This window comes from Theobroma cacao, chromosome 6, assembly GCF_053813885.1.
Source record: "Theobroma cacao isolate CCN51 chromosome 6, ASM5381388v1, whole genome shotgun sequence".
NCBI classification, from domain to species: Eukaryota; Viridiplantae; Streptophyta; class Magnoliopsida; order Malvales; family Malvaceae; genus Theobroma; species Theobroma cacao.
The window spans coordinates 10,632,103-10,659,223 of NC_142644.1; the positions used below are offsets into that span (position 1 = coordinate 10,632,103).

General features: G+C 34.3%; 1 protein-coding gene across 2 annotated transcripts; it reads right to left on the reverse strand.

The window, feature by feature from the left end:
* Nucleotides 1-25,860, reverse strand: ACA9 (autoinhibited Ca(2+)-ATPase 9). Of its 2 annotated transcripts, none has more exons than XM_007023748.3 (34): nt 25,484-25,860; nt 24,803-25,083; nt 21,633-21,749; nt 21,511-21,550; nt 18,407-18,522; nt 18,186-18,317; nt 17,997-18,086; nt 17,171-17,240; nt 16,888-16,958; nt 16,711-16,794; nt 16,553-16,630; nt 16,405-16,476; nt 14,980-15,063; nt 14,814-14,896; nt 14,620-14,728; nt 13,360-13,415; nt 13,190-13,232; nt 13,000-13,083; nt 11,499-11,636; nt 10,957-11,022; nt 10,778-10,876; nt 8,713-8,823; nt 7,303-7,470; nt 6,149-6,208; nt 5,776-5,940; nt 5,538-5,654; nt 4,937-5,035; nt 4,667-4,804; nt 3,550-3,650; nt 2,498-2,543; nt 2,182-2,319; nt 1,858-1,965; nt 814-905; nt 1-484 (listed from the first exon to the last, which is right to left on the reverse strand). In XM_007023748.3, exons 2-34 carry the CDS (start codon nt 24,974-24,976, stop codon nt 379-381), a joined length of 3,255 nt encoding a protein of 1,084 aa, XP_007023810.3. In that variant the 5' UTR covers nt 24,977-25,083; nt 25,484-25,860; the 3' UTR covers nt 1-378. The 2 variants fall into 2 exon arrangements, with proteins under 2 accessions (XP_007023810.3, XP_088663722.1); XM_088807596.1 differs by having other exon boundaries at nt 24,803-25,133.
* Nucleotides 25,861-27,121: the final 1,261 nt, after the last annotated feature.

Genomic DNA, 27,121 nt, shown 5'->3' on the forward strand with positions numbered 1-27,121 from the left:
TTACGAAACAGGATTGACTTCACCTGCTCTATTATTCTCAAGCTCTCTCTAAAAGAATAAAACCGATGGATACAATTGAAGCACGTTTGATGAAGTTATTTCATGACCAAACTCTTTTAGAGGTTTATGAACAAAATCATATACCCAGAGCTTGTATGATACAATTCATTGAGTTGCTTTGCCTTAAATAATATTAATTATCTTTCGAAAATTAGTTAGTGCCTTCACACAGGCTTAGCTTGTGCTTAGCCTGAAGCCATGTAAGGGTACTAGTGCCACCGCCTTCCTTGCTCTTTGACAACCCTATCTACAAAGCATTAACAATCCTCCAATTTGTCAAATTTTTACTTATTGCATGGAACAACAGAAACACCGAATTCATGCATTCTGAGATCCTCTGCATCGTTCAAATGGCTTTGTCAAGTATGCCGCAAGTGGAGTCTTGGGGACTGAAATCAGCTTTCCCACCATCGCCAGAGGCCAGCTTCAAAAGATAACAGCAGTCAGTGACGGTTCTATTTTCAATTTTTTTTTTTTTTTTTTTATGGCCAATAAGTTTGTGAAGCATGTGCCATGCAAAAACTAATCAGAACTAGATAGTTTTCAAGCTTAGGGCTCAAAAACTGGTGGCTATTTTCCAAACTTCAACCATTCTTGCAATAACCCAAATATATGAAAAAACAAACTTTTGAGTTGTGTCAAATCTTAACTCACATCAATTACCACAAGCAATATAGAGTAATATGGACATTTCGACACTCCCTCAAGCTACTTGGATGACTAAAATTGACAAGAGGAAGGAACAGAGCCTACCTGACAAGGCCAATGCCAACCGATACTAGCCATAGCTCCCAATCAAGTCTAACTGTTGAGGTAAACTTTCCCAGGAACTCAACGATGATTATCTATGAAACATTTCAACTTAGTATCTTGAGTAAACCAAGTAAAAAAAGATCAGTACAGATAAAACGGGTAAAATACAAAAACCCCCTTGAATATACTTTGGCCCCTCTTGTTTCAAAACGCACTATTAGACCCTGTGACCATTCATTACCATTAATCAACAGTTATTTAGAGATATGAAAAGTCATAATCTTTCTTGAATTTTCTTCTTCATTGTTCATTAAACTTAGTTTCCATTTCTTGATAATGGCAAAAGATACTACATTAATATATAAAAACTTTTACTTTTCTCCCTTTCTTGTTTTGTTTTCCTCCTTGTTCTTAACCATCAAAGTGAGTGTTTTTCTCTTTTTTTATTCTGTACACAAACAGGAAATTAATTTCAACTAGCCTAACGTTCAATATGTCAGATAATGAACATTGCCAGTTGCTTTCTGTACCCATTATCCTCTGGTTTTCAAGCTCCATAGATACCCAAAACACCATCTTTGAGGTCTTAGCTATTGAATTTTTTTGCCTTTTTTTATAAAGAACAAGGATATGCTGGTTTTGAGTTTTGGGTTGTTTCTGGTAAAGGAAACTTGGGGTAGTAGTGAGACAAATCTATCTGGGTTTGCTGTTTTTGGGGTAAGAGAATCACGAACTTGAGCTCTAACACACGTTTTTATTGAAATGCTTTGGTTGAAATATTCCATACGATTTTATTATTAGTAAAATTTTTTAGATTTTTTTTTTCACTTCAAACATTATGAATATTTTTTGAATTTAAAATAATCCTAAATAATTTATTTCTTTCTTTTAATTTTTCCTTTTCTCATCCTTATATGTCTCTTTTTTATTTTTTAAGTTGATAAATGTTGAATAAAAGATATTTTTATTGTTTTACCTCAAATCAAACATCACAGCCCACGAAAAGCAAAAATAATAATAATAAAAAAAAGTAAGATTGATCACCTGAAGAATGAATGTAAATCCAACTATTCCCATAAAGAGATAGTTTTTAGTCACTCCTTTGAAGCAATTGATTTCTTCTGGCTTTCTAGCATTAAACTCATTGAATATCTGTGATTTCAACAGTTATCAAACTCAAGCTTTAGTTAAAACTAAATGCAAATATGGTTTAAATAGGTATGCTTCAGCATTAATTCAAAGCCTCATAAAAATAATCAAATAAGATTGGAATAAAGAAGGCCTTTAATCTAATCAATGAAGTAAAATTAATAGCAGTAAATCCAAATATCGACCCCCAGAATTTCAGGCTTGTCACCCAGTACTTACTTGACACATTACAAATGCATTGAATATCACAGTATTCTTCACTTCAAAAGCATGTGCCCTGTTACCATCATCCTTCAAATGGAGAATGCTCAAGCCTGCGAAGTTGAGCGCAAGGAGGACAGTAACTTGATACAAAGCCTGAAAAGACGTGAAAAGATGATAAGACAACAGGGAATCATGAAGCAATATTCCCAGACTATCTGAGTTAACAACTCTTGATCAAATAAACTTGCAAGAGAACAGACTGCTACGAAAAGTGCAAAGTTAACAGGAGAAAATAATTAGTCATATTGTGAGGACCCAAGAGAACAAATACCTGTATGAGTAAGTTTCTCCACATGATGTTTGTAATCAGAGGTTCCCTGAGAAAATAAAACATTCAAATGAACACCACAAGACCATTATATATATATATCAACTAAACAATGGTAAATTTAGCTCCATCAAATCATATAAATATTTATGTTTGCAAAAGCATTCAAATCATTCAAGGAGCCACTCCATTTCAATTTTCTAAAAGTAAACCAGACCACAATCGTTACACGAGCTTGAAAGAGTAAACAAGCTGAAAAGAGAGCAGAGAAAGAGTAAGAAAGACTTTTAAAAACAAGGTGATTCAGCAGCCCTTCCCTTTCAGTCCACTGAATTCCCTTCCTCTTCAACAAGCTAAAAATTGTACCCTCTCAGAAATGTCTGCAGAAGCAAACATGCTTGCATTTTTAAGTCAATTTTAGAGAAAAATACTGCTACCTCGAAAGATTTTTTTTCTTTAGCTGGAAACTTACTTGCTAAACTGAAATCACCAGAAAGATTCCAATGAAAGGAGACAGGACCACTTGACAATTTGAGAAAGTAAGTTATAGCGAATGAAATCAGTAGCATTTCAGTATATGCTCGATAACCAGAAAGTGAGGGTTGGCAACCTTTAATAATAATTAAAAAAAAAAAGCCTCAAACATTTGACAACATTGAATGAAGACCTGAGGCCAGAAACTTTGATTACTTTCAAACCAGATAATCCCAGAATTGAGAAGAATTAAAAAAGAATAATTCTAAAACCATCAAAGATTTAGAATGTCAAGCACAGTGATATTGGAAAAGATAACCAAAAAATTAAAAGTTTCTAAAATTCCCCAAAAAGACCTTAGAATATTTTCTCAGATTAATTTTTTTTCAAGAACCAGAAAACCATGGTATTTTACCCATCAAACAAAACAGAACAGAAAAATGTCTGCTAATCAAAAATTAAGCCAATAGATGGTTGCCATATTTATGACAGCATACATGATACTAACATTTATGACAGCATACATGATACTAACTACAAACTAGCTATGAAATATTCTCATAAGCAAACAAGTAACAAACCTTCGACCAACTGGTGTCTTATGCATAAGGTTGTCTGTTGGTGGTTCAGTAGCCAATGCAAGTGCTCCAAGGGTATCCATGATCAGGTTAACCCATAATAACTGTACCAAAAAAAGTTAAAACATTCAAACTTCAGTCATCATAAAGAGACATTTTAATGTACATAGTTCCTTAGGTTGACCAAATAACAGTAACTTTTGGTTTTCTCCTTTCTTTACCCCAACAGAAACAACACAAAGTCTGAACTCTAATTCTACATGCAAACTCCACTAATTTTGTGGTTTCATCATCACATACAGACAGAGACAAGAAGTGAAAAATTTTAATTCATGGCCTAACCCCCAAAAGAATATTTCAGTAAATTAAATAAAAACAGAATTCCACTCTGCTGTCTATCTCCCCGTAGTCTGAACTTGAAAAAATAAATGTTATTCAGGCTTTTAAACTGTAATACCCATTTTAAAGACATTGAAAGCTTACCTTTGAATCAATAATTTAAAAGCCCACATACAATTTTCTAGAAAAAGAAAAGCTCATTTCATTTTTAAATGAAAAAACCACTTCTTTCCCACTTCAGCTTCTTTCTAATATATTAAATCACTTATTTCTTCCAAAAAGAATATCGCTTATAATCACTTATAATCAACCAAATCAAAGTATAGGCAACCACATACCACGACCCAAAATAGCTACCAATTAAGCCTACCCCCCACCCCTCATACTACAAAATTAGCTAACTAGCATACCCAGTTCCCATTTCCATATCACAAACCAAGACATACAAAGTGTTTCTGATAAAACCTGCCTATCTACAAAACATACACCATCAAGGATGCATGCAACAAAAGAAATACATAGATTATTCACACCCCCTATGCTGACAAAATGGTACTAATGTGAAAAGTGTAACTTTCATCAATCTATGGGACAGTTAAGAAAAAACCAAATTTCATAGGCAAAAAGTCAGGGTAATTTGGGGTATTAACCATTTTCTATTTAACTTTATTTTTTTTTGAAAAATTAGAGAACATTTACTAAGGTCTAAACTTTTGAACTATAGTCAAATTATATAAAAAAAAGATGTAGGGACATTAGAGGGGCAGAGAAAGAACTGTACCTGCACTGAATTTAAAGGAACATCACCAGAGGATACTGCTGCTACAACATTGATTACAAGAGCTGCAACATTAACTGTAAGCTGGAATTGTATAAACTTCTGAATATTGGCATAGACAGAACGACCCCAGCGAATAACCTACGTTAAGGATACAAAGGTGAGCCTCAATAGCTAGAAATTTGATACAAGCCTTCCTCAATTTAAGCAGTAGGATACTGGAAGAGAGGTAACAATAATATCCACGTAAAAGCATGCAATATGTATACTAACCTTCACAACGGAAGCAAAATTGTCATCCAAAATAATGATATCCGAACTTTCTTTGGCAACTTCGGTACCTTGAATACCCATAGACAGACCTATATCTGCCTAAAATACAGAACAAGTAAAAATGCAATCAACATTGAATGGGAAAGAAAAAGTACACGCAAAAAGGGGAGATAAGCAAAGGGATGGATGGAAAACATGGTGTAGTCACCATGCAGTATCAAAGGCAGAGAAAGGGTTCATTACATATACAAACAAAGCTGTTTGAATGGGAGAGAATCGGTCCATGATAGTTCACATAGCTGGTACTAAGCACTAGAACTATTTTCCATGTTTGATGACTTATCACTGACATTCACACAATTTTTATAGAATAATATTGGTGTAGGTCCAAAATTAGTGTGGTAAGGGCATACCAATTTGGCATTTCTAAAGGAGTATGAAAGTGGAATATGCAAATATACTGAGGATACACATAGATACTAAGCCAATACTTAGCAGATAGGGTAAATAGTATAAGATGTATCATAAAGCACCATCACACCAAAAAACAACTTCTAACGGCATTAACCTAGAAAACTTAAGAGATATAGAGACAACGAACCTCATGAAGTGCAGGAGCGTCATTAGTACCATCTCCAGTCACAGCCACAACATCCCCTCCCTTACGTAAGGCTTGAACAAGCAAAAGCTTGTCATTGGGAGACGATCTCCCCATTACCTACACATCGCTCCAAAATAGCCATTTTTTCATGTTTGAATCAACAAAACATGTCACTGACATTTGAGACTAAGTAACAGAAACTAAAGGTAAAAATCAAAAAATTATAGCCAACAGATACCGTTATTTTCTTGGCCACTTGTTCTCTTTCTTTTTCAGATAAAGCACGGAACACCCTTCCTTCAATGATAGTAGGCTCAGTAGCATCTTCAGCAGAACTAAGTATCCCACACTCCAAAGCTATTGCCTTTGCTGTTTGGATATTATCCCCAGTGACCATGCGTACCTAAAGATTCATAACTTTATGGTTCCAATTAGTGATTTGTCAAGTAATTTAATCATAATATATGAAAATAGATAGTTTTGCACAAATCATTATCATTCATCAACAAATCAAGTATTTGTTTACAATTATACTAATTAGAGTAAAGGCTTTGCTAGGTACCAAGGGTAGAATTAATTTTGAAGCTAATCTTATGAAGCCATCAAATTACCTTAACACCAGCATCCATGCATATTTTCACAGCATCTTTTACACCTGGACGGCAAGGATCCTGCAGGTGAAAATTATATTAGCTTAAAAATGGCAGCAGTTTCACTGTGAAGAAATCTAGTTCACAATTAAGCTGGACTATTCATGATTAATTAAAATAATTGAAGAAAAATGGCAAAACCCCCCAAGGGACAGCTTTTGCTCAATTGCAAATTAAATCCAAAGAAGATGGAAAGCTTCCTAACTCAATCTCTACAAAGGAAAAAAGAAGTCTAGAATTTGGCACTAAAAATAACATACAGATTTGAACAATGCATCCAAACTAATAACCATAAAAAAAATGGAAGAGCATAGTTCAGCTTTATAAGAAAAAAAATTTTCTTCTTTTATGCGTATAAGGAGACCACCTTTTTTCCATAAATAATTATAATCTAATACAGGAGCACACCATTTATTTATTTATTGGCATATTTCTCATTAAACTTGAGGATCTGTGTGAATCAAATGTAAGACTTCTTTTCTTACAAGCATAAAACCATTGATGGGTCACTAAATTCTTTGCACTCACCAAAGTCTCAACAATGGTTGTCTTTCTGAGTATTAAAATCTAGTGACAGAAACATATTCAATGATTTGAAGATAGAAGAAGCATTCAATCATTGTGCGGCACAAAGTATACATAATGCACTCCTAAATTCGGACACGCACACAAATAATGGCACTATAATGTTATAAAGTGGGGAAAAAACAGGGAGAAATGTCATGGTATGAAGGTTAAATGCACCATTGCCAAATTTTCTGTTTTTTTTTTCTTTGGCAGAATTAATCTACCTAAATAAACTTCAAAGAGTGACTTTCGTTCTAACGACAGATCGACATGCTTGCATATCTATGCATGAAAGACTTTGTTTAGTGATATATCTCACTAAAAAATTCACACTCAAAGGGAAAAGAGGAGTTGTTTCAGTCTCTGACACAAGCTTTATATTGCCATTTAGAGCTGCCTCACATAAATTCATTTATAGATATCAAACATAAAGTCAAAGGTAAAAAGGTAGAGAGGCTAGTAACAGAATAATAATCAGCTGTGTACAAATACCATTTGGTAAAAGACCAATAGTGGATATTGATACCATAACTAAAAAAGATAGGTACCTTTATACCAACAATAGCAAGCAAGACAAGGTTATCTTCAGGTAAGACCCATCTATTAAAGCTCTCTTCATCAGTAGGAATTTCTTCCTTTTCACACAATCTGTATGCAAGGGCAATACATCGCAGGCTACTTGTAGCCATTTCATCAATAGCAGCCTTCAAATAATCCTGTAAAAAGGCAGAAATTAATAAAATTGGTTTATGCTGATATTTACTCACTGCCCATTGTTTACGGTTAAAGGGACACGCATGTCAAACTGATGCCTTGAACAAATTGTCTCAAAAACAGATTACCAAATGCAATGCTGATACTGAAGCATGTAAATAGCCATGAAACTGGTATAAAAATAGGCCGCATCATGAGTGTAGTTATAGCAGAAAATGATTTATTTCAAGCAATAATTACGAAATAGATAAAAGGAATGTAGGAATCAGAAACAACTCTACAACAGTATTGTGTGGACATGTATAATAATAAAATAATTATGTATTCTGGAAGGAATCGGAGGACACAAAGTCCCAGTTTTCGATCATACAATAGTAAATTGTAGACATATTATGAACCATGCAATATATTTCTGGATAACAGAATCATTTTTCTTTAATGCATTATACACGTGGTTTAACGGTTGTAATGAACAACCATTAATTCATAATGTATTCACGCACGGTTTCCATACATTAATAATCAGTCTGCATATCATCTATATCTACCAATACAACAAGGAATAAGCCTAAACAAATAACAATTTTAAAAGCTAAAGTTAATTCTGGAAAAGTGTGTGCATGTGTGTCAAATATGAGAAGAAAATTCCCATAACATTTTTTCCCTGGAGATCTTTCAAAGCGTTTGTGTGTTTTTGTGTGCGTGAATATAAAAAAGTAAACTTCATGGGTGAAAACTAAAGTTCTACCCTTTTCTCATTTTGCTCACTGAAATTCAATTCGTCTCAATTGGGTCACTAACTTTTTAAGCATACCAAATGTGGTCACTATAAGCGCTTTCATCCAAATAAATAACAAAATAATGACATAATGGCCATATCATTTAAAAAATCCATGTTAACTTTTGTGACCTATTTTTCTTCCCATATTTGTTTCTTAGTTTTGCTAAAATGACAATTCTATAAATATAATGAATAAAATAGACAAAAAAGAAGGAAAGAATAATGAGCAGACAAAAAAGGGGAAAAAACTTCAAAAAAATTTTTAAGTGACACGATGGTTACTACCTAATAACTACATCACTTATTTGCATATAAAATCAGTTAAGATAACCATATTGACTACAATTTAAAAAGTTTAGTGATCAAATCTGAACAAATTGAAGTTTGGTGAGTAAAGTGGGAAAAGGATATAAGTTTAATGACTTCCCAAAAAAATTTACCCTGCATCTACATAATCACTAACCTTTTCCTCATCGATCGATTGCAGGCAACCATTTGAATCAAGATATCTAGAACATGAGGCTAAAACTAACTCAGCTGCTCCCTTCCAATGTATATGAACTTGAGAATCAGACTGCCATAAAGACAAAAAGCAAAAATTCATTACGCTAAAGGACATTGTATAAATTAATATCAATAGTCCAGCAAGTTCAAAATATTAGGCAAAAAAAGCTTCCTTTTTTTTTAAACATTCTGCAGCACCTTAAATAAGTTCTACCAAAAGGCACTTGGACATTTCAGCAATATTCCCACCAAGTTAAAACACTTGATCAAGTAAGCATCAAAGTACGAAGGCAAGTTCAATATTTAGAGCAGCTAAGAATTCACTGTTTTCCTACCATATCTCGTACATAGGCTGCATAATCAATAAATACTAACCACTCTCTTCGCTGTGGCAGGAAAATTTTTTCTTCATTTTTAAAACTATAAATCAATAAATTTTTTGATTTGGTAATTTTTTCAAATTATTTTAAATTTATAAATATTTTATAAGAAAATATATAAAAAGCAAAGAAAAAATAAAGGGAAAACAAGGTAAATCAGAAAGAAATCAGAATAATAACAATTTTCATATTTAGTTTCATTTTTTCACTTTTTCTTTCTACTTTTTCCTTATCCCTTTTTCGCTCCTTTTTCTTTCTTTCTTCCCAAAAGTTCAAAACCCACTTTCCATTTTTCTATTCTGTTTTTTTCCTTTTCAGTTTTCTTTTTTTCTTCTTTATCCCTCCTTCATTTCCACTGGCGGGTGGGCCAGATCTGGCTCCCACCTTCATCGGCACAGCAGGGGTTAGATTGATCCAGCTCTGCCCAGCACAGTTCGACATAAGGAGCTCCAGATTAGACTTCCCCTGCAAGAGTTCTCTCCTCTTCCTCCCTCTCTTTTTCTCCTCTCCTCCCTCTTCCACCAGTGACTGGACCTCCTTCCCCCAGCTCCTAGCCCTCTCCCCACTCCCTTCCCCTCTCCTTAGGCCACCTCTCAAGCTTTGCCACCCCTTTCACTCTCTCCTCTCTCCTAGTTTTTCTCTCTAAAATTTTTAACACTGAAAACTCGAAAAAAGGGGTCATAAAAAGACAAAAAAAACCAAAATAGATTACACAAGTTTAAACTATCAAGTAAAGGCAGAGGACTTACTATTCACTTTTAGTATAAATAGATAGATTATGACTCCCAAAATATATTAAATAAACGAGCCCACATTTAGCCAACTCATTTCCCAATCCCTCAGCTGAACAAACAAAAGGCAAGCCTGCATACCCCAATCAAAAAGTTTGGACAACAAATTTTCCAAGCAGTGATGTCCTTAATCCAGTCCGATAATACACTAACAATATCAACTATCAATAGAAATGAAAATGTTGTCGCTCACAAGATTTGATGAATATTTTAGGGTACCACTGAAATGTTGATGCAACACAATTACTAAGGATATGTTTTCATATAGCAAGACAACATTAATTACCACCAGCATTCAAATTCATCACCATCTGAAATGAAATATAAACTGAAATAAAAATCTGTCACTCTACACGATTTAAAGAATGTTATAGGGTACCAATTAAATTTTGAAAATGAGGCTAACCATGATATGAAATCATACAGCAAGATGCCATCAATATCATGGATACACCACCATCTGAACTAAAGTTAAAAGAGGCCAAAATTTTCTTTGATATGTTTGAAACCAGAAACTGGTGTTGTATACAGCAGCCAAATCTGCTTATTCAAATCCATGCTTTAATAAAACCAGTCTGTCAAAAGTTTGACCAATTTCATCTTCTCAGAAAAAGTAAAAAAAAAAACAGAATTAAGGAAATATACATCCAATATCTGTACAATAATCATGCACAATCATTTCAATATTCCCAGGACAGAAATCATCAATTGTTTCGTAATGTCATTAGTGTTTTTCCCATGAACAAAGAATGTAATTTGTTTAATAACTTTTGATAATTGCATTTTAAATCTTCCCAATATAGTAGGATCAAAAAAGTAAAAAAGCATCAAGAAGTGAGACTAAAGCCACTACCAGTTGTAATGCAACACCACCTCGCTTTTTCTCTGAGTTGAAAGGGAAAACATGAAGAACAGTAGATTCTGATCTGATAACATCATATTTCATCCCTAGCTGCAACACAATTTTCAATGACTAGTATGTACAAACAAAAGTACATCTACAGTAGACAATGGAACAAGTTCTGGGGGTACCTTGACCGCCCAAGAAAGGATGGCTTTTTCTGTGGGAGATCCAGAAATCTCAACATCTCCACCATCCTGGAAAAATGAATGCAATTCAATGTGATTTCCTGTGACTTATGAGCAATAACAATGGCAATCAGCAGAACCAGTTGCTAAGTCGCAAGAGGCTAAAGGTATGCTATAGGCCAGAATTATTTAAATAAAAAAACAGACACACAAAAGTATATGGAAAATGTAGATACTTGAGAAAATACGACACTAAGGAAATTAAGTCAACTGAAGCAACAAGTACAGAGAAAGACCCCAAAATACATTTCCATTAGGAAACTATGTGACACAACAGGAAAAAAATGCTTCCTAATAACTCATTACCCATTACTTAGACCTCATCCAAAAATCATGCACACCAATATTTTATTGGAAGAACAGTCATTTCCTATGCAAAACAGTTAAGCTTAGAAACAAAAAATATTTTCTTATGCATCAATAAATTTTTATCTCTTGACCTTAGCATAAAGAATTAGATGAATAAATAACAGAACTAATCTCACCTTAGGCACAAAAACATTCCCTGTGCTATTCTGTGCAACTCCTTCGCTCAACAGGGACACAACTGATGGGTGCAACTGGGAAGAATCAGCTGGTGGATTTATCTTCTTTTTCCCAACAAAAGCTTCAACAACAGTCATCTGTGATACTAGTTAATCAGACTGATATCTAATAGCTTTCAAACAACTGGTTTGTAACTGCTAAACAAATTTCAGAAACCCAAACTTCTAGGAAAGACCATGAGAAAAAATTTAACCAAACAAGAGCAATCCTGATGAGGCAAAACCATGTATTAAGGATAGAAATATGGCAAAAAAAAAAAAAAAAGATAAGGCACAATAAGAAGAATATGTCAATCATGTAGCCAAAATCATAAAACAGGGTAAAAGATAGAGATGAGAAAGGGATGAAAATATTGCAATCAAGTATCGCAAATGTAGAAACTTTTTACATTTAGCACCTGTTTCATTTAAGAAAATTCATAATAAAATGCATGGGAAGCAATTTAGTAAATTTAGAGCCATGGATTAGAATTTGAGCGAGAATTCATAGTCAAGAAGTCCCTAGACAATTGATCATCCACAAGGAGTAACAAATAGGCTGTTGTTCATGAATGAGAGTACAGTGGATGAAGAAGATAACTAAATAACTAAATAAAAAAAAAAACAGAAAGGGAAAATTAAAAAAAAAAAAAAAAAACATTAAGATCAACTATACTTATCAATCCATGCGTTAGGCAATTAGGAAACAGCTAACAACAAGATAGTGTAGCTCAAATTAGAGTGGCAGGAAATATGGTGATGGAAGAAAATGGAATAAGAAATGAAACCTTTGTTAAGAACATAGAAGAGGGCCTATCGATGATACACAAAGAATAATTAGATGTTTTAAGGCATACACCACAGACATAAGAAAACATTTTAAAGTAAGAGTGATTTAAACATAGAAACGAATCGCGTAGAGGGAGAAAATAAACCATAGGTTGTGAAGAATGAGGAAAGATTAGGTAAGCCAATGCCTTTCAGAATGTATGGCCATAAAATAAAGCAGAATTGAAGAAAACGATTTATTTAGTAGAATCCAAATAGTTTAGACTTAAGATTTACTAAGTTGCAATATATTTTAACTAAAACTTGAACTAGAGAAGAATCTTAGAACACTAAGGTTATGTAAGTCTTAACCCTATTTCATTTAATAAAAAGGAAGCAATAATTTTGTTACAAATGGTGCACTTGCCACTTCCCTCCTGTAACTCTCTTACTAATGAAAGGAGCTTAATATATTTTGAAACATTTCCGCATGCCCATTTATCAAGTATGAAAATATAAAGCACAAAATCATAGTAGTGAAAAGAAACGGCGCATAGATTATGGAGGATCAGCTTGCAACCCTTATATATGAATATCTATCATCATACATAAAAGATACCCATTCTTTTGGTCTTAAAATACTTAATATTCAATCAAGTTCAGACACATCCATGCTCTTTATGGTAGAACTAACCTCATTCAAAGTCAATGTTCCAGTCTTATCACTGCAAATTGTTGTTGCAGAGCCCATGGTTTCACATGCTGAAAGCCGACGCACCTGTATATCTGTGTCTGTTAGATAAAGATGCTATTAAACCAGAAAACTTTGATACAGAAGCAATCATGAAAATAAAACACATAAAAAGTAGAACTAATGAACTTGCCAAAGCTTTATCTGCCATCATTTTCCGCATTGAGTATGCCAGACTGTAAAAGTTCTCAAGTAGAGAACAAAACCATAAATCAAAGAGTAAGGAAAGTATAGGAAAATGTACTCAACAGCATGGCTGAATTGTTAGTTCAATAGGAACCAAGAGCTGTGACTTAAACTTACGTCAAGGTAACAGCCAAAGGAAGCCCTTCAGGCACTGCAACAACGATAATTGTAACCTGAACAACTCTGGAGTCAGAAAATCTTGGACTTCCAGTTAAATTAACATAAAAATATTAAAACTATCTTTGCTTCATGGGAATAGCTACTCCATTCCAAGTCTAATTCAGATGGATTAGTAATTCCCACTTTGGAATAGGAATAGCTATTGCTTTTCCAGACACAAAGTCTATTTCGGTCACTTTTGGAATAGCTTTTCCCCACTCCCCCATCGTATTTAGCTATTCCTGGCCCATTAGCACTGGAAAACACTATTTTGTTGATAATGTTACCCCACAAGATTTTGAAATATTAAGTTTTTTCCAATAGTATGGCAGGAGAAAATCACCGGGTGGTAACAATCCAGCAGCAGACGGTGGCCAGAAAACAAAAAATGATTCTAGCTGTGGTTGCCCTGCAAAGGCATGCCAAGCAGTGAGATCCAGCTCCTGGCAGCACCTAAATGGCACAACAGTGACCAAAGTTGGCCCTGGCAATGCCACAAAGGCATATCATAAAGGTGAGCCAGTCAGCCGTGCCTACATTTGGCCATGGCTACATGTTAAGGCATGCCTGGGGCTGGATCTGGCCTGTGGCAGAGCCAAAATAGTGCACCGGACACTAGATCTGGTCCCAGCAAGAGGGAGAAGAAGCAAGAAAAGAGAAAAACAAAAGCAAAAAGAAAAGAAAGAGAGAAGGGAACAAATAAATAATTATAAATGAATTGTTATGATTTTATTAAAGAGTAAAATGGTTTTTTTATGTTTATTATTGCATATTCCTTAACATTATTCTAAGTAACTACACATATTAATACTATTCCAACTAGATTTTAGGTGGAACCAGACAACAAATCACATAAAATATGAAATGAGTAGTTTTTTAGTTGCATGTAGAAATGAAATTTAGAAAACAAAATTAAATAAAAATGAGACCCAAATCCTCATTTATAGGAAGGTAAATTAACATTTATATCCTTAATTTTGTATATTTACTATTACTTTATTTGTTTTTTAGTAACTTCACCAACTGAATTGGTATTACTTAAATTGAGACATCATACTCTATTACTCCCATCTTATGAAAGTATACATGTATTTCTTTCTAACAAACCAAACTAAGTAATAGTCATACGATTCTATTCTCACTGTATTCTATTTTTTATGATAACTAACTCATTCCCTCTCAATACAAACATGACCTAAGGGACTGTCGCATACTTACTGCAATTGTAAAAATTTTAACAACATCATTAAACGCATCTTCAACTGTAGTCTGTCCTTTGATAAATTCACGGTTCCCATTTGGATCTTCTGTATGCCCAGTGAAATATCTAGAAAACCAATCAATAGTAAGACATTAGGTGACATCACAATTAATCTATCAAGAAAGTAATAATTTATTGATTTTTAACATACCTGGCCAAAAGAACAGCAAGCACAGAAACAGCTACAGCAAGCCCAACTATGCCTATAAAAGTTGCAACTCCATTCAGGCGCACCTATAGTGTGTTATCAATAATAAGCTTAAGGATGCATCATAAGAATTAGAACTAGGTTCAGTTAAGGAACATTAAGCTGAAACCTGCAAAGGGGTCTCTTCACCAGTATCCTCAGAGATACTTGCCATTAACAATCCCCACTCAGTATTGATTCCAACACCAGTCACCTACAAATGGTTTAACAAAGATGACTTCTCAATGGTTTGAAAGTGCAAAAGTGAACCTGGGTAAACTATCCAAGTTGATAACGAAAGATCAAATATACAGACTCTGTTTGGTAACCAGAAAAATGACCTCTAGAGTTATTTTCTGGATTTTCTGATATTTGACAGACACAAGAAAATTTGGTCAACAAAAATTTTCTCGTCAACAAAGAAAACATGAAAAACAATGGAAAGTGTCGCCCAAATTTGAGGAAAGAAGACAATTATACTATACAATGTTTAATATATTATCATTTTATATAATATTTTGTATATATTGCAATATTATTATATATTATGTTATTGCATTATTTATAAAGTTTTGAATTTTCAATTATAAATTTTTAAAAATTAAAATATAATTCCAAACAGTGATAAATAAAGGATAATATATAAATATATAAAATTAGGGATGTAATATAAATTATAATGACAGTATGGAGTATTATTTTTTATTTACATAGGCATATAATCTCCAATAAAATTCAATAAGTTTCCATTACATACCAAACAATAAAAAATATTTTTTATAGTATTATCCGAACAACAGAAAAGTACTATGCTTTAAGAAAAATGCCTTCCATAGAAAATATCTTGTTCCTGGAATTTGTTTTCCTGGTTATCAAATAGAGCCACAATAAAGAAAGGGATTACGAATATCAGAATCTACAAGAGTCTATCCCTTCTCAAGACAAACTCCAGAAAGGCTGTGTATTGACACAGACCAACAGGTGCCACATGTCTGAGCATGTAAAATCTGGTGCTTCAGTTTGTTGAAATTTTGCTCTTCTTAACAGGGAAAAGAAACAGCATTCCACATTTTATCCTATAAACCTTGTACATTTATTGGCAGGCCAACCAAACTTTTTTCAAATCCAACAAAAACATTGTGATAGCACACACAAACAATCAAAATCTAGTTCGCAATCATAAAGCAATACTAACAGTCTTTCTCAAACTACTATCTCTAAACAAGATTCATATCAGATAATGAACTGAAGCATAAATAATTATTTGAATTGTAAGATAAAAAGAACCATTATCTCGAATCAGAAACTAAACACATCACCATATAACAGACAGATTCAAGTAACAGTAAGAAATACACAAGTGCAATGCCAAAACAAAAACCTGTAACAGTTCACAGATCAATTCCTATTATTTCTCCACAATCTCCATAACAAGCAAAAATAAACAGTTTAGCGGACATGGCAAACAACATCCATAAAAGCTAATAAATTACCAGTGATCATAAGAATGCATAACACGGGCACCAAGAAAAGAAAAGAGCAATATATAAATTACCAGCATAGTACCAACACCATCTGCAACTTTGCAGCCAGACATCAAAAATGGTTCTTTCTGATCCTTGTGAACCTACAAGAAAACCTAGTGCTTGAAAACAATGAAGCCTGAGCATTAGATGAATGCATTTCCAAACCAAGCAACTTACAATCTTGCTTTCTCCAGTCATGCTAGATTCATCAATGGCTAGAGAATGGCCAGTAATTAAGATTCCATCAGCCGGGACCTAACCAAAGCATCCAACTATTATTTAGTACAAGTGCACATGAATATCAACAACCCTGAAGAATAAACTGAATGACCCACCTGATCACCTATTTTTAGAGGCACAACATCACCGACAACAACATCATATATTGAAATCTTCACAGTTCTGCCACCTCTCATTACCTTGAAAGGTTTTTTTTTAAAAAAAATCAATATATATACCAAATTTTAAGGTAACAATAAAAATGTATGTTGTCATACTACAAGAACACACACCTCTATCTGGATATTGCGCTTCTCCTCACTCAGATTTTGAAACTGAAGAGATTGACGATAATCACTAGTAGCTATTAAACACGTAAAAAAAAGGTAAGGAAAGATCATCCTGCAGTGAATGAATTACATTGCTTATAAAAGCACCAATATTTTATAAGACAAGGCAAATTTTGAATACAGGATGCTGCAATGGAACACAGGGCTTAAATTATACTTTTTCTTTTTTAAAAAGGGCTTAGATACTACTTGCATTCTATATATGGAGAAGTACCAAATTTCATACCTGTAACAACTATAACAAGAAAAACGGCAAAGAAAATGCTACCTCCATCGTACCATCCTTCTTCCAAACCCTAGAAAGAATATCAATTAGAAAATTTTAAAAAAAAAAGGAAAAAGAGAAATGAGTATCAGTATGAAAAGACAGGGGCAACAAAGAAGAACTAAGAAACAGAGAAACAAAGAAAAATAAAGTCAAGGCAAAGTAGACCAAGACAACCAGCAAAAGGTAATAAAGTTACTAGTAAAAAAGTAGTAAACAAAAATAAACAAAATAATAAATTTCAAGTGGAAGAAATGGAAGTAGGGATTGTATTTGATATTCATATGAGTGAATTGGACCAAAACAGATTTCTTCACTTTGGAACCTGTGAACTAAGAATAAACCCCTACCAAATTAACATGCATTGATATCCATATGAACATCATAACACATTACATACTGTGAGATGCAAAATTGCATATCTAGAAAAACCAGAACACTGCAATTCATTCACAACATCGCATGAAGTAGATCTAAGATATGACCAGAAAATATATAAAATTTTTTGCTGAAAGAAAATATATAAAATTTAATATTACACTTCTGCCATACATAATCACTCACACCATACAGATATTTAGCACTTCTACGGCTTTTACATTTTAACTTCTTTGGTTGTGATAAAATGTCATAGCATAAAACAAAGAGCCTAGTCAAGACAAAAACCAATTATAATCATTAAAACTTTAGCACCCAAAGAAGAAGAGGGGAGTTAACACCCTAGCAAGGATACCACTGCCAAAGATACAAACATAGGTAAATACAATGATAAGAAGACAAATCACACCTCTGTCTTTATTCCCAACCCCAATGAGACAGCAGCGGCTATAATCAATATGATAAGGGTTAAATCCTGCCATGCCTCCCAAAGGAACCTCTGCGAAACAGCATAGGAATCAATACCAGCAAGCAATAAATTCCTACCATAATTGCAGGAACAGAAGAGGGAATAAGAACTAAGAAGCAAATAATATACCCAGAAACTCCGTCCCTTTTTCCGTGGATATGTATTTGATCCAAATGCATTCCTCCGCTTTAACAAATCAGCCTCGTCTTCATTAATTCCTAGCTCTAAATTTGTTCTCAATAGACCTGACAACCCTTTAACCTGATGGAGAAATCCACCATGAATTACAGAAATTAATGATAAAAGAAACACGAAGGAAAATGAGAAAAAAACATTCATAGGTAACTTACCCCATCATATTGTTGAAGAGCAGATAACTTATGATCCCGGGTCATTGAAGCAAGTTGTTCTAGTTCAATTGCATAATCACCACCAGCAACTGGCAGTGCAACTGGTGTACCAGGCACTGAAATAGCATAAATAGGTTAACATGAAGATAAAGAAACCTTAGGAATAACGCCAAGAAAACTATCATAGAATTGAGTTAATATGATCCTCCATACCAAACAAAATCACAATAAAAAATTTTATTGAGATCGCAATGAAAGTCAAGTTATGTTTGAATTTTAAGTTAAGAGTCCCAAGGGAAAAATGCCCAAAAATTATACAAAGAGAAAATGGATGAAAAGCTACATTAGCACATCCATGGGAAGTATTTCAGCAACGTTCATGGAAATAAAATAGAGTACAAACATTGTTAATATATTTGATTCATTAGAATAATTTCAAGGAATATGAAGGGAATAATTATAAAAGTACCATTAACGTTTAATAGAAAATAACAATTTATTCATAAAACTCCAATACGTCTTTCCTATTTATTGTCCTTCTTCTCTTGCCTGACTTTTCATTTTTTCCCCTTTCATTTTTCTCTTTTTCTTCTTCTTTTCTTTTTCCCCTTTCTCCCTTTTCCCGTTTCCTTTTACTTTCACTTTTTTACCTTGGACTCTTCCTTCCTCTCCAATCAGCCACCGACATCACTATCTAGTTGTTGGCGCACTGTTATGGTTTTCCTAACCACCAGCAAGCCTCCTGGAACCATCACAGCCAAATTTGGTCTAGCGCCAATCATACACCAATAGACATCAAAAAGTTTCTCGTCTTAGACAAAGGACAACACTAGAATTTTCTCAAATATACATAATAAAACATTAAATGAAGAATGCTTCTATTCCTAGTGAACCAAGAATAGTTTCTCCCACAGGGTTGAAGGGGAATTGAGATTCCAAGTTTGACGGCAATAGCTGCTTTGATAAGAATAGCCATTCCGCTTAAAGGTGAACCAAACAATAGCTAATTTGTCAAAAACAGACACCAAATATGACAAGAAGTTTTTGCATGCAACTTTGCAACCACATGAGAAACATGTAAGACTTATAACATACTCAATTTAGTCAAGCATCAACTACTTCACCTGACTAAGAATTTATTTCGTGATTCTAAGGAATTAATGTTCAAGAATTAAGGTGTAATCAAGCCAAGCCAATGCAAGGCAAGGCTCAAGCTCAAGCTCAAGCAAGCTTTATTTTCTATATTAAAGGTTAGGTCAAAAGATAATTGTGCTACTCAAACTCAACTTGATTGGTCGACTTGATTAGCATCAATTAAGAACATAAACTCAGCTATGAGTACCCTACACCAGTATGTGTCTAAATGTTTGGCTTGCCTTTTGCTCAGAGTTTTAGACTCATGGCTTGGGCTAAAAATGATCCAAAATGTAGGAATTGGACACATTGGGACATTTTATAACGAAGATATATAAAAAAGAAAAACCAAAAAATAACCTTTTCTTTTAAAAATTTTTAATCAAATTAAATTCATTTTTAATTACAAGTAATAATTTTAAATAGTTTTGTTCCGTCAAAAAATAATTAATTGTTACTTTAATGATCTCAAGGTTCAAACCCATATTATTAGTATCAGCTTGGCAAAAGCCCAAGACATAACCCTTTTGCGTTTTGGGTACTAACAGCAATGGAATGTGGGCCTAAATATTAGCTCCTTGTAGACGTCCAAGTTATGATTAAAAGAGAGCCCTAATTTCTCCTTCTCTACCTCTTCTTTAGTGCTATGGCTACACTATATTCTCTTCTTCTCCTCCTTTATCTTATTCTTTTTTGCGAGCCAACAGCACATTACAAACTTGAATTTCTATCTTCTTCTTCTAGCAACAAATTACAGCTAGCCAAAGGGAACAAAGGCCGTGTCCATGTTTTCAATGCCCAATCAATCACAGATATCCTACCCATATTAGTGTCAAAGTCTTGCCGACACCAACACACTAACCCAAAATGAAAAGTGCATCTACCGGAGAACATCAAATTCAAATAAGGGACCAACACTTGACTAGAGATCGGTGTCAAACTCAAATTCACTCAAATAAAATTATATAAAAAAGTAAAATAAATATTATAGTGCATGTGGCATCTGAGCATTTGGCTCATTGGTTACTGCATGGTCTCCCTGTCTAAATAACAGAGGTCGAATCCCTCTTCTCCCAATTAAAATATATATATATTATAGTGTGTGTGTGTGTGTGTGTGTATATTATACTCACTCAATCCATGATGTATGTCCCTATTTAGCTTTTACAGAGATCAAGGAAAAATCTTTGACTTTAGTGTATTTTACATTAAAATTCCTTTTCTAAAATGATGTTTCATGGTTCTTAATGCTAAAAAATGAATCACAACAATAAAATTTGAAATATATATTAAAAAAAACAAGAGTATTACGTTAAAAAAATGGAAATATAGCATGGTTTTGGGCCATCAAAAAAGAGGAGACAAATAAAGGAAATAGGATTGGAGGGGTATTTGCATTTGGTACATATATGTATACCACGTTGAAAATATAAAAATCAGAAGTCAAGTTAGGCTTGCAAGCTACTCAAGAAGAGTATTAAAATACTTGAACTTGGCTCAACTCATTTAGCAAGTACTTGAGCAGGTACTTGAGCTCAAGCTCGACTTAATGGTACATCAATTGAGCTCAAGTTTATATTAGGCCAAGCCCAAATAGCTCTCAATTATCTTAATGTTCCACTCAAAAATACATAGCTATAGCTAGGATTTCTAACTTAAGAAGGGAAGTGTTTAGATACTATAAGAGTCCAACTATACCACAACCGATAAATGGAGAAGTCATAATCGATTTCTTTCTAATTGAGCTATGAATTTCTAATATGAAAAGATTCTTCTATCCTATATGCTATACCACATTCATATTTCTCCAATCACTTTCCAAACAATGCAAGCTGAACTTCTAGGTCACCACTATATCTCTACTATTTTCCCAAAATAGGAAAATGGATTGAAAATATAGACAAAGAAAGTGCTCAAATATAGAATTGTTAGTAAAACTATAGCAAAATATTTTTTGCAAAGCAGCTTACCAATTTGTTTTTCCCCAGCCAATTTGAAGAGCAACGCTGCCTGGAGCAATAAGCACACGTCAGTAGCATTGACTGAAATAAAAATATCTAAGTGAAATGTCAATCAAAGTATTTAGCATTACTCTTATGACTTGCGCATGGGCTCTAATCATACGCTTTCTTTGCTCTTTTTCTTCTTCCTTTCTCAGGTCCAAAGTGTACCGAAATCGACGAGAAGCATTTAGCACAAGCGCCGCTTGCTATAAAAGAAAATAAAAATTAGTCCAAACTAAGAAAAAAAAAGTCCCCCCTCCTCATCTCGCCAAAGAACATATATAAAAAACCAATTAGTGCATACAGAGAAACCATGAATTCAACATCGACCATTGCAAATAACAAAAAGCTAGATTAATTAGTAATGCTTGGTTATAAAGGCATCAAATTTTTGTAGGTAAAATAGATAAGGCATCCATAATTAAAGGCCCCATCAAGTCCATCTAAGTCAGAAAGTTCTTAAGAAGATATCTAATAACCTAAAGGTCATTTGCAAGGAGACACCTCAACCACTAGAACTTGGGATTCCAGTTATAGGTCTCAAGTTAGAATCCTAGGAGGGATGAGGTGGGATCATGGGATGGGAGAGTGCTACGTCCCATTATGTTGTTCAAAATCCTTATGTTACAAAAAATAACAAAAAAGGTCAAAAGCACTATTTCATAACATAAGGTCAATTGACAATAATAATAATACAAAACACACCCAATTGTCAAACATGAATACCGTAATTCAAGAGAGCAACGTTTATGATCTATTTGCAAGCTTCTTAAGAAATATTGTTGAGGTCCACAACATGCCTGACACAAATGGTTGATGCAGATTTACGAGGACAATATTGCATAAGGCATTCCCACATATTTTACCTTTATATAATCAAATCAGCCAACCAAACCTACAATTACCCATTACCGCTTTTCTGGAATATGAGGTAAATATTCAAAAATTTCAAGGAACACACAACCACATCATACAGAAGATACTCAAGAAGACCTTGTCACTGATTGCAACTACAAGATATGCCACCCTTTCAATGATCTATGCAACAACAAACCAAAAGGACACCCAATTCAAACAAAATAATTAAAATCATACCCTGTAAGAAAAATCTCAAGGTGACAGAGAGTCACAAACTTAGGAGCAATACCAGCACCTTCTAAAATATACCGAAACTTGCAAGAAAAAGGAAGATCCTCAGAAAACTAATTCCAGTGGATTAGCAAAGAATCCAGCCTTTAGGGGTTGCTCTTCTGCTAGAAACATTGATTGTACCTCAATAATAACTAGGACTGTACTTATAATGTCACCCTAATAGTTCAAACAAATACTACCTTCTTCGATGAATAAAAATTTAGTTGGGTCTACCATACACAAATGAAAATGAGGTAACTGAACATAAAGATATGATCTCCTTCGCTGGCTGCATGTGTATCTTTTGCCAATCACTTACGAAATATTAAAAGTTACACTCTACAACAAGGTCAGGGAGCATTCTACACACACATGAAGGATTACTGATAAATGACCACAATTGATAACTGCCCCAAGTTGCAAGGTTATGGAGAGTATCATAAAGCAATATCGACAACGAGCACTTGTCGAAATTGTTGCTTAATTCCTAGGGTTTGAACACAGTAAAGACTCAGGAGTTCCCCGACAATCTCATGATAGGTCCTCTAGGACACATTAAGATGCTTCCTGCTTGTAGCATACCGACTTCAACACCCTCCCTCAAGTCTGCCTACTTCAAAGCGCCATATGCTACATGGGACTTATTGACTCCCTTAAAAATGCACTCTGTTATTACTCACTATTCTTGTATTATCTTTTCAGATTAATTTCACTATATCTGTGAGTTAAAGTTTTCTTTGAGCTGCAAGGTGCACCTCATTGAGACCAAAAAATTTCTTAAGCACCTTGCAAAGCATAGAGGCTCATTCTCTTTATCAATAACTCATAAAGAAAGGGGGACAAAATTGCAAGGATGACTTGCTTGTTTCCCATCCAAAACAAAAATTGAATCTTAGCTTAGCTGCTAGACATTGCAAAGCTAAAACAACAAAAGGCAATCTTCTAATTTTACTTCTAAAAGTAGTGCATGAATTGAGTTCATTGAGTATCTCAATCTCAAACCTTGCATAGTCAAGTTTCCAACTTCCAATAACATCATCAGTTTTTGTCATCATACAATCACTTATAAAATTTCTCAGTGAACATCAGATGATTCAATAACGAGATATTCCCAGATAGCCTTAAGCTTTAGAAATGCACTTCGAAAAAAATTAACATAGATTTACATCCTCATAACTGCACATCAAAGCTGAGAAGGGAGAAACTTAAGTTAAATTACAGTTGCATCCCAATTGTAACACTAGCTTGGTCACTACATAGTTTGGAGGGAAAGAAACAACAAATGGCATGGCAAAGCTCCTCAATCTGTTAATGCTTCAACGGCATACTTAGAAGAGGTTATCAAGCTCAAGCTTAACTGCGCGGAAAATGCTGCAAATGTGCTAACAAGCTTCTATGCCATAAATGGGGTTAGCAGAAGAAACCATAGCAGAATAATCAAAGTTCTTTTTTTTTTCAAGTAGTCAGTTGTATGCTTGCTGTCGGTTGACCTACATTTGTTTCTATCCTGTTTGCTTCAATGCTTTTGCGGGAAGTTTAACTTTGTCATGGGGCATTCTGCTTTCTTTGGATAAATAAAATTGCAATTATCCAGGAAAAAAAGGCCACCTAATTGTAAACCAACCACTTTTCAGACTGATCGTATAGCATCCTTTTGCAAACTAACTGCTCATTACAATGATTGATTCAAAAATGCAGCCCAATATCAAGAAAATAGCCGCACTTTTTCACCCACAATTCAGTTCATTCTGGCTGCACATATAAATTTATAAAATGACGGCACATTGCGCAAAAGTTTCATACAAAAACAAAAGAAAGGCAAATGCCAGACATAATGCATCCTCTATTCTCATGTTCATCCAGGCATCGAAATAAGTGATACAAATCTGCAATGTGATGATACCATTGCTTAATCCATCACTAAAGAATCCCCCTCATCCATTGCAACCAATAGCAAGAGAAAAGGACAACAGCTTACATATAGAATTGAAACGGAAATCCATTTAAAAACCATTAAATCCTATACAAATCACAATTTTTTCCCTTAATCTTTCTTTGTTATTACAGTGAGAAGGACACAGGCAGGGGAGAGGAGAAGAAGAAGAAGGAGAGGAGAAAAAGAGATTACCCGCCAGCGTTGGAGCGTCTCGAGGGGAGCATTCTTGGTGTGAGCGATGTCGAAGGGATTGGAGGGGTCGGCATCGGGATCAAGGTGATTGTTGAGGTCATCATTGTCCTTGGAAGGACCGGCCTCCATGTCTTCCAGGTGGAGTAGACCATTGCCCGATGAAACACTACTCATGGCGATGTTGATCCCAAATCACCCAAAAACACGAGACAACTGTCGCAAGGGAGATGGCACACCCGCACAAAACAACGGCGCAATCGCCTTATACGGAGGTGGGCCACCTCGAGCACAAGCAGAAAAAGCCAAGAGCTCTCAGAATCACACCCCAAATCTATATTATGTCTATGTTAAATACTCCAACTAAACTAAAATAAAATTTAAAAGAAACAAAATAAAAATCAATAAGAAAAAAGAAAATCAAACGCCTCCAAACCGTATTTCCCAAATGCGTGTTCCTATTGGTGGGAAATCCACAAAAGGCGGAGGATTTTGTTTCGGTTACCATTCGGTGGCAATAACAGAAAATGCCTAATCCTGTGGTTTCAGGGAATCGCAAACCCCGGAGGATAGCGCACCATAGCATCGTTTTTGTGGACAAACTGATCTCATTTTGTATGCAAGGGAAAACAAAAATACTACTCCCTAGTGATTGAACCAAAAAAAAAATTCAAAGACAGTTACCAGAAACGCAGGGAAGATTCCCGATGGGTTCGTAGATGAAAGAAACGACGTCAAGAGATTGGAGTTGATTTCCCATACGAGTCATCGCCCGACCGCGAGTGAGTGCAAGAAAACTACTCTTTTTTTTTTTTTTTTTTAATTAATTCCAAAAGGGAAACACGAAGTTTCTGCGAAGTTTCCTTGATGCTTGACCAAAGAGGCAACATTAGTCCTGACATTAGTACCATTACCTCGCGATTTTGATAGTGCATAATAATACGAGTTTACCCACTCACAGGCACCGCATTGACTTTTGTACCAACAACTGACTTCGCTCCGCAATTTAGGAATTCTTACACTTGGAACAGTCATTCGCCTATTCTTCATTTTTTTAACAATAACTATTTCTTTGGAATGACCATTGGTCTATAGAATAAAAATATCTTTCATATTATAAACATACAATTTATTCATTTTTTATAATTAAAATATCTCGTAAATACTTGATTTATATGTATTTTATAAAATTTGATCTAGCATTTAGACTTGTGAATCTACCTGAAAACAGCGCAGACCTGATCATTACCCTCTTAGAAAAAAAAAAAAAAAAAAAAACTATGGATAGTTGTCACTCACACAGTACCTCCATATCAGCCTACCGTTGCAAAGATTCCTCGCGAAAACAAGGCTACACAAAAGGCAAGGAACAAAGGAACAAATTTCTTTGTTGGAGGGTTGCAGAGATCCCTTAAATCATCACCAGCTTCCAAAGCAAGCTCAGCCATGGGGTCTCCGTTCTTATCATCCTTGGGTTGCTGGGTTTGGGAGGTTTTTCCTCTGCATAAAACCATTGTTTCATGAGCCAAAGAATGCTTGCTTTTGTTTAAATTTTATAATTATATATTCTTCTTCATTTTTTGTTGCAGGGATGTCTTCGAGCGTTTTTTTTTTTTTTTTTACAACGAAAGTGAATGGTAAATTACAAAGTAACGTTTTGATCATAAAATAAAGTTCATTCTTTTTTGAAAAAAAAAAATTCTCCTAATGGAGGAGCTAAATGTTAACCCTATTTGATCTCCAATTCTCGAATAAATATTAGCAGAGTGTATTTTGATAACAATTAAACTATTTTTAAAGGAGCTTTTTTCCCTATCAATATCAACTTGGATTAGGGCCGTTTGATCTCAACCCTCATGCTCTGAAGGCATTGTCATATTGCTTCTTGATCACTTTTTCCATTTGACTGAGTTCTTCAGCCGCGTTGCTTCACTCCAAAGATCAGGGGGGTGTCTGTGTCGCCATCCAAGAAATTATAGCACAAGCCTACAACATGAACAAAGTTGATTGAGCAATCATTTTATTCTCAAGCGTGCTCTTGGAGAATAAAGTTGAAAAAGACTCAGATATTTATACTCGAGTACTGTGATAAAATTAATTTGATTATTATCTAAAAATATATTGTTGAGATTATTTACGGATTTGGATCGGAGTTTCTAATTATTTGAAATGTTGTTGGAGATAAATTACGGGTAACATTTAGCTCTATCTAGTAAAGAAATAGACATCCACTTCCAGCCCAAACATAACAACTTAAATTTCATTTACTCACTTAAATATTTGCAATCAATAATTCATGATTCCCATTAATCACCAAATAAG

What these genes read in the sequence shown, in the direction of transcription:
- ACA9 (XM_007023748.3), bottom strand. Translation starts at nt 24,976, where the DNA reads ATGAGTAGTGTTTCATCGGGCAATGGTCTACTCCACCTGGAAGACATG. An exon ending in GGAGAAACTTACTCATACAG is followed by an intron (nt 2,320 to 2,497) that starts GTATTTGTTCTC and finishes ACGTCTTTTCAG; the next exon opens with GCTTTGTATCAAGTTACTGT. An exon ending in ATGCATTTGTAATGTGTCAA is followed by an intron (nt 1,966 to 2,181) that starts GTAAGTACTGGG and finishes TTGAAATCACAG; the next exon opens with ATATTCAATGAGTTTAATGC.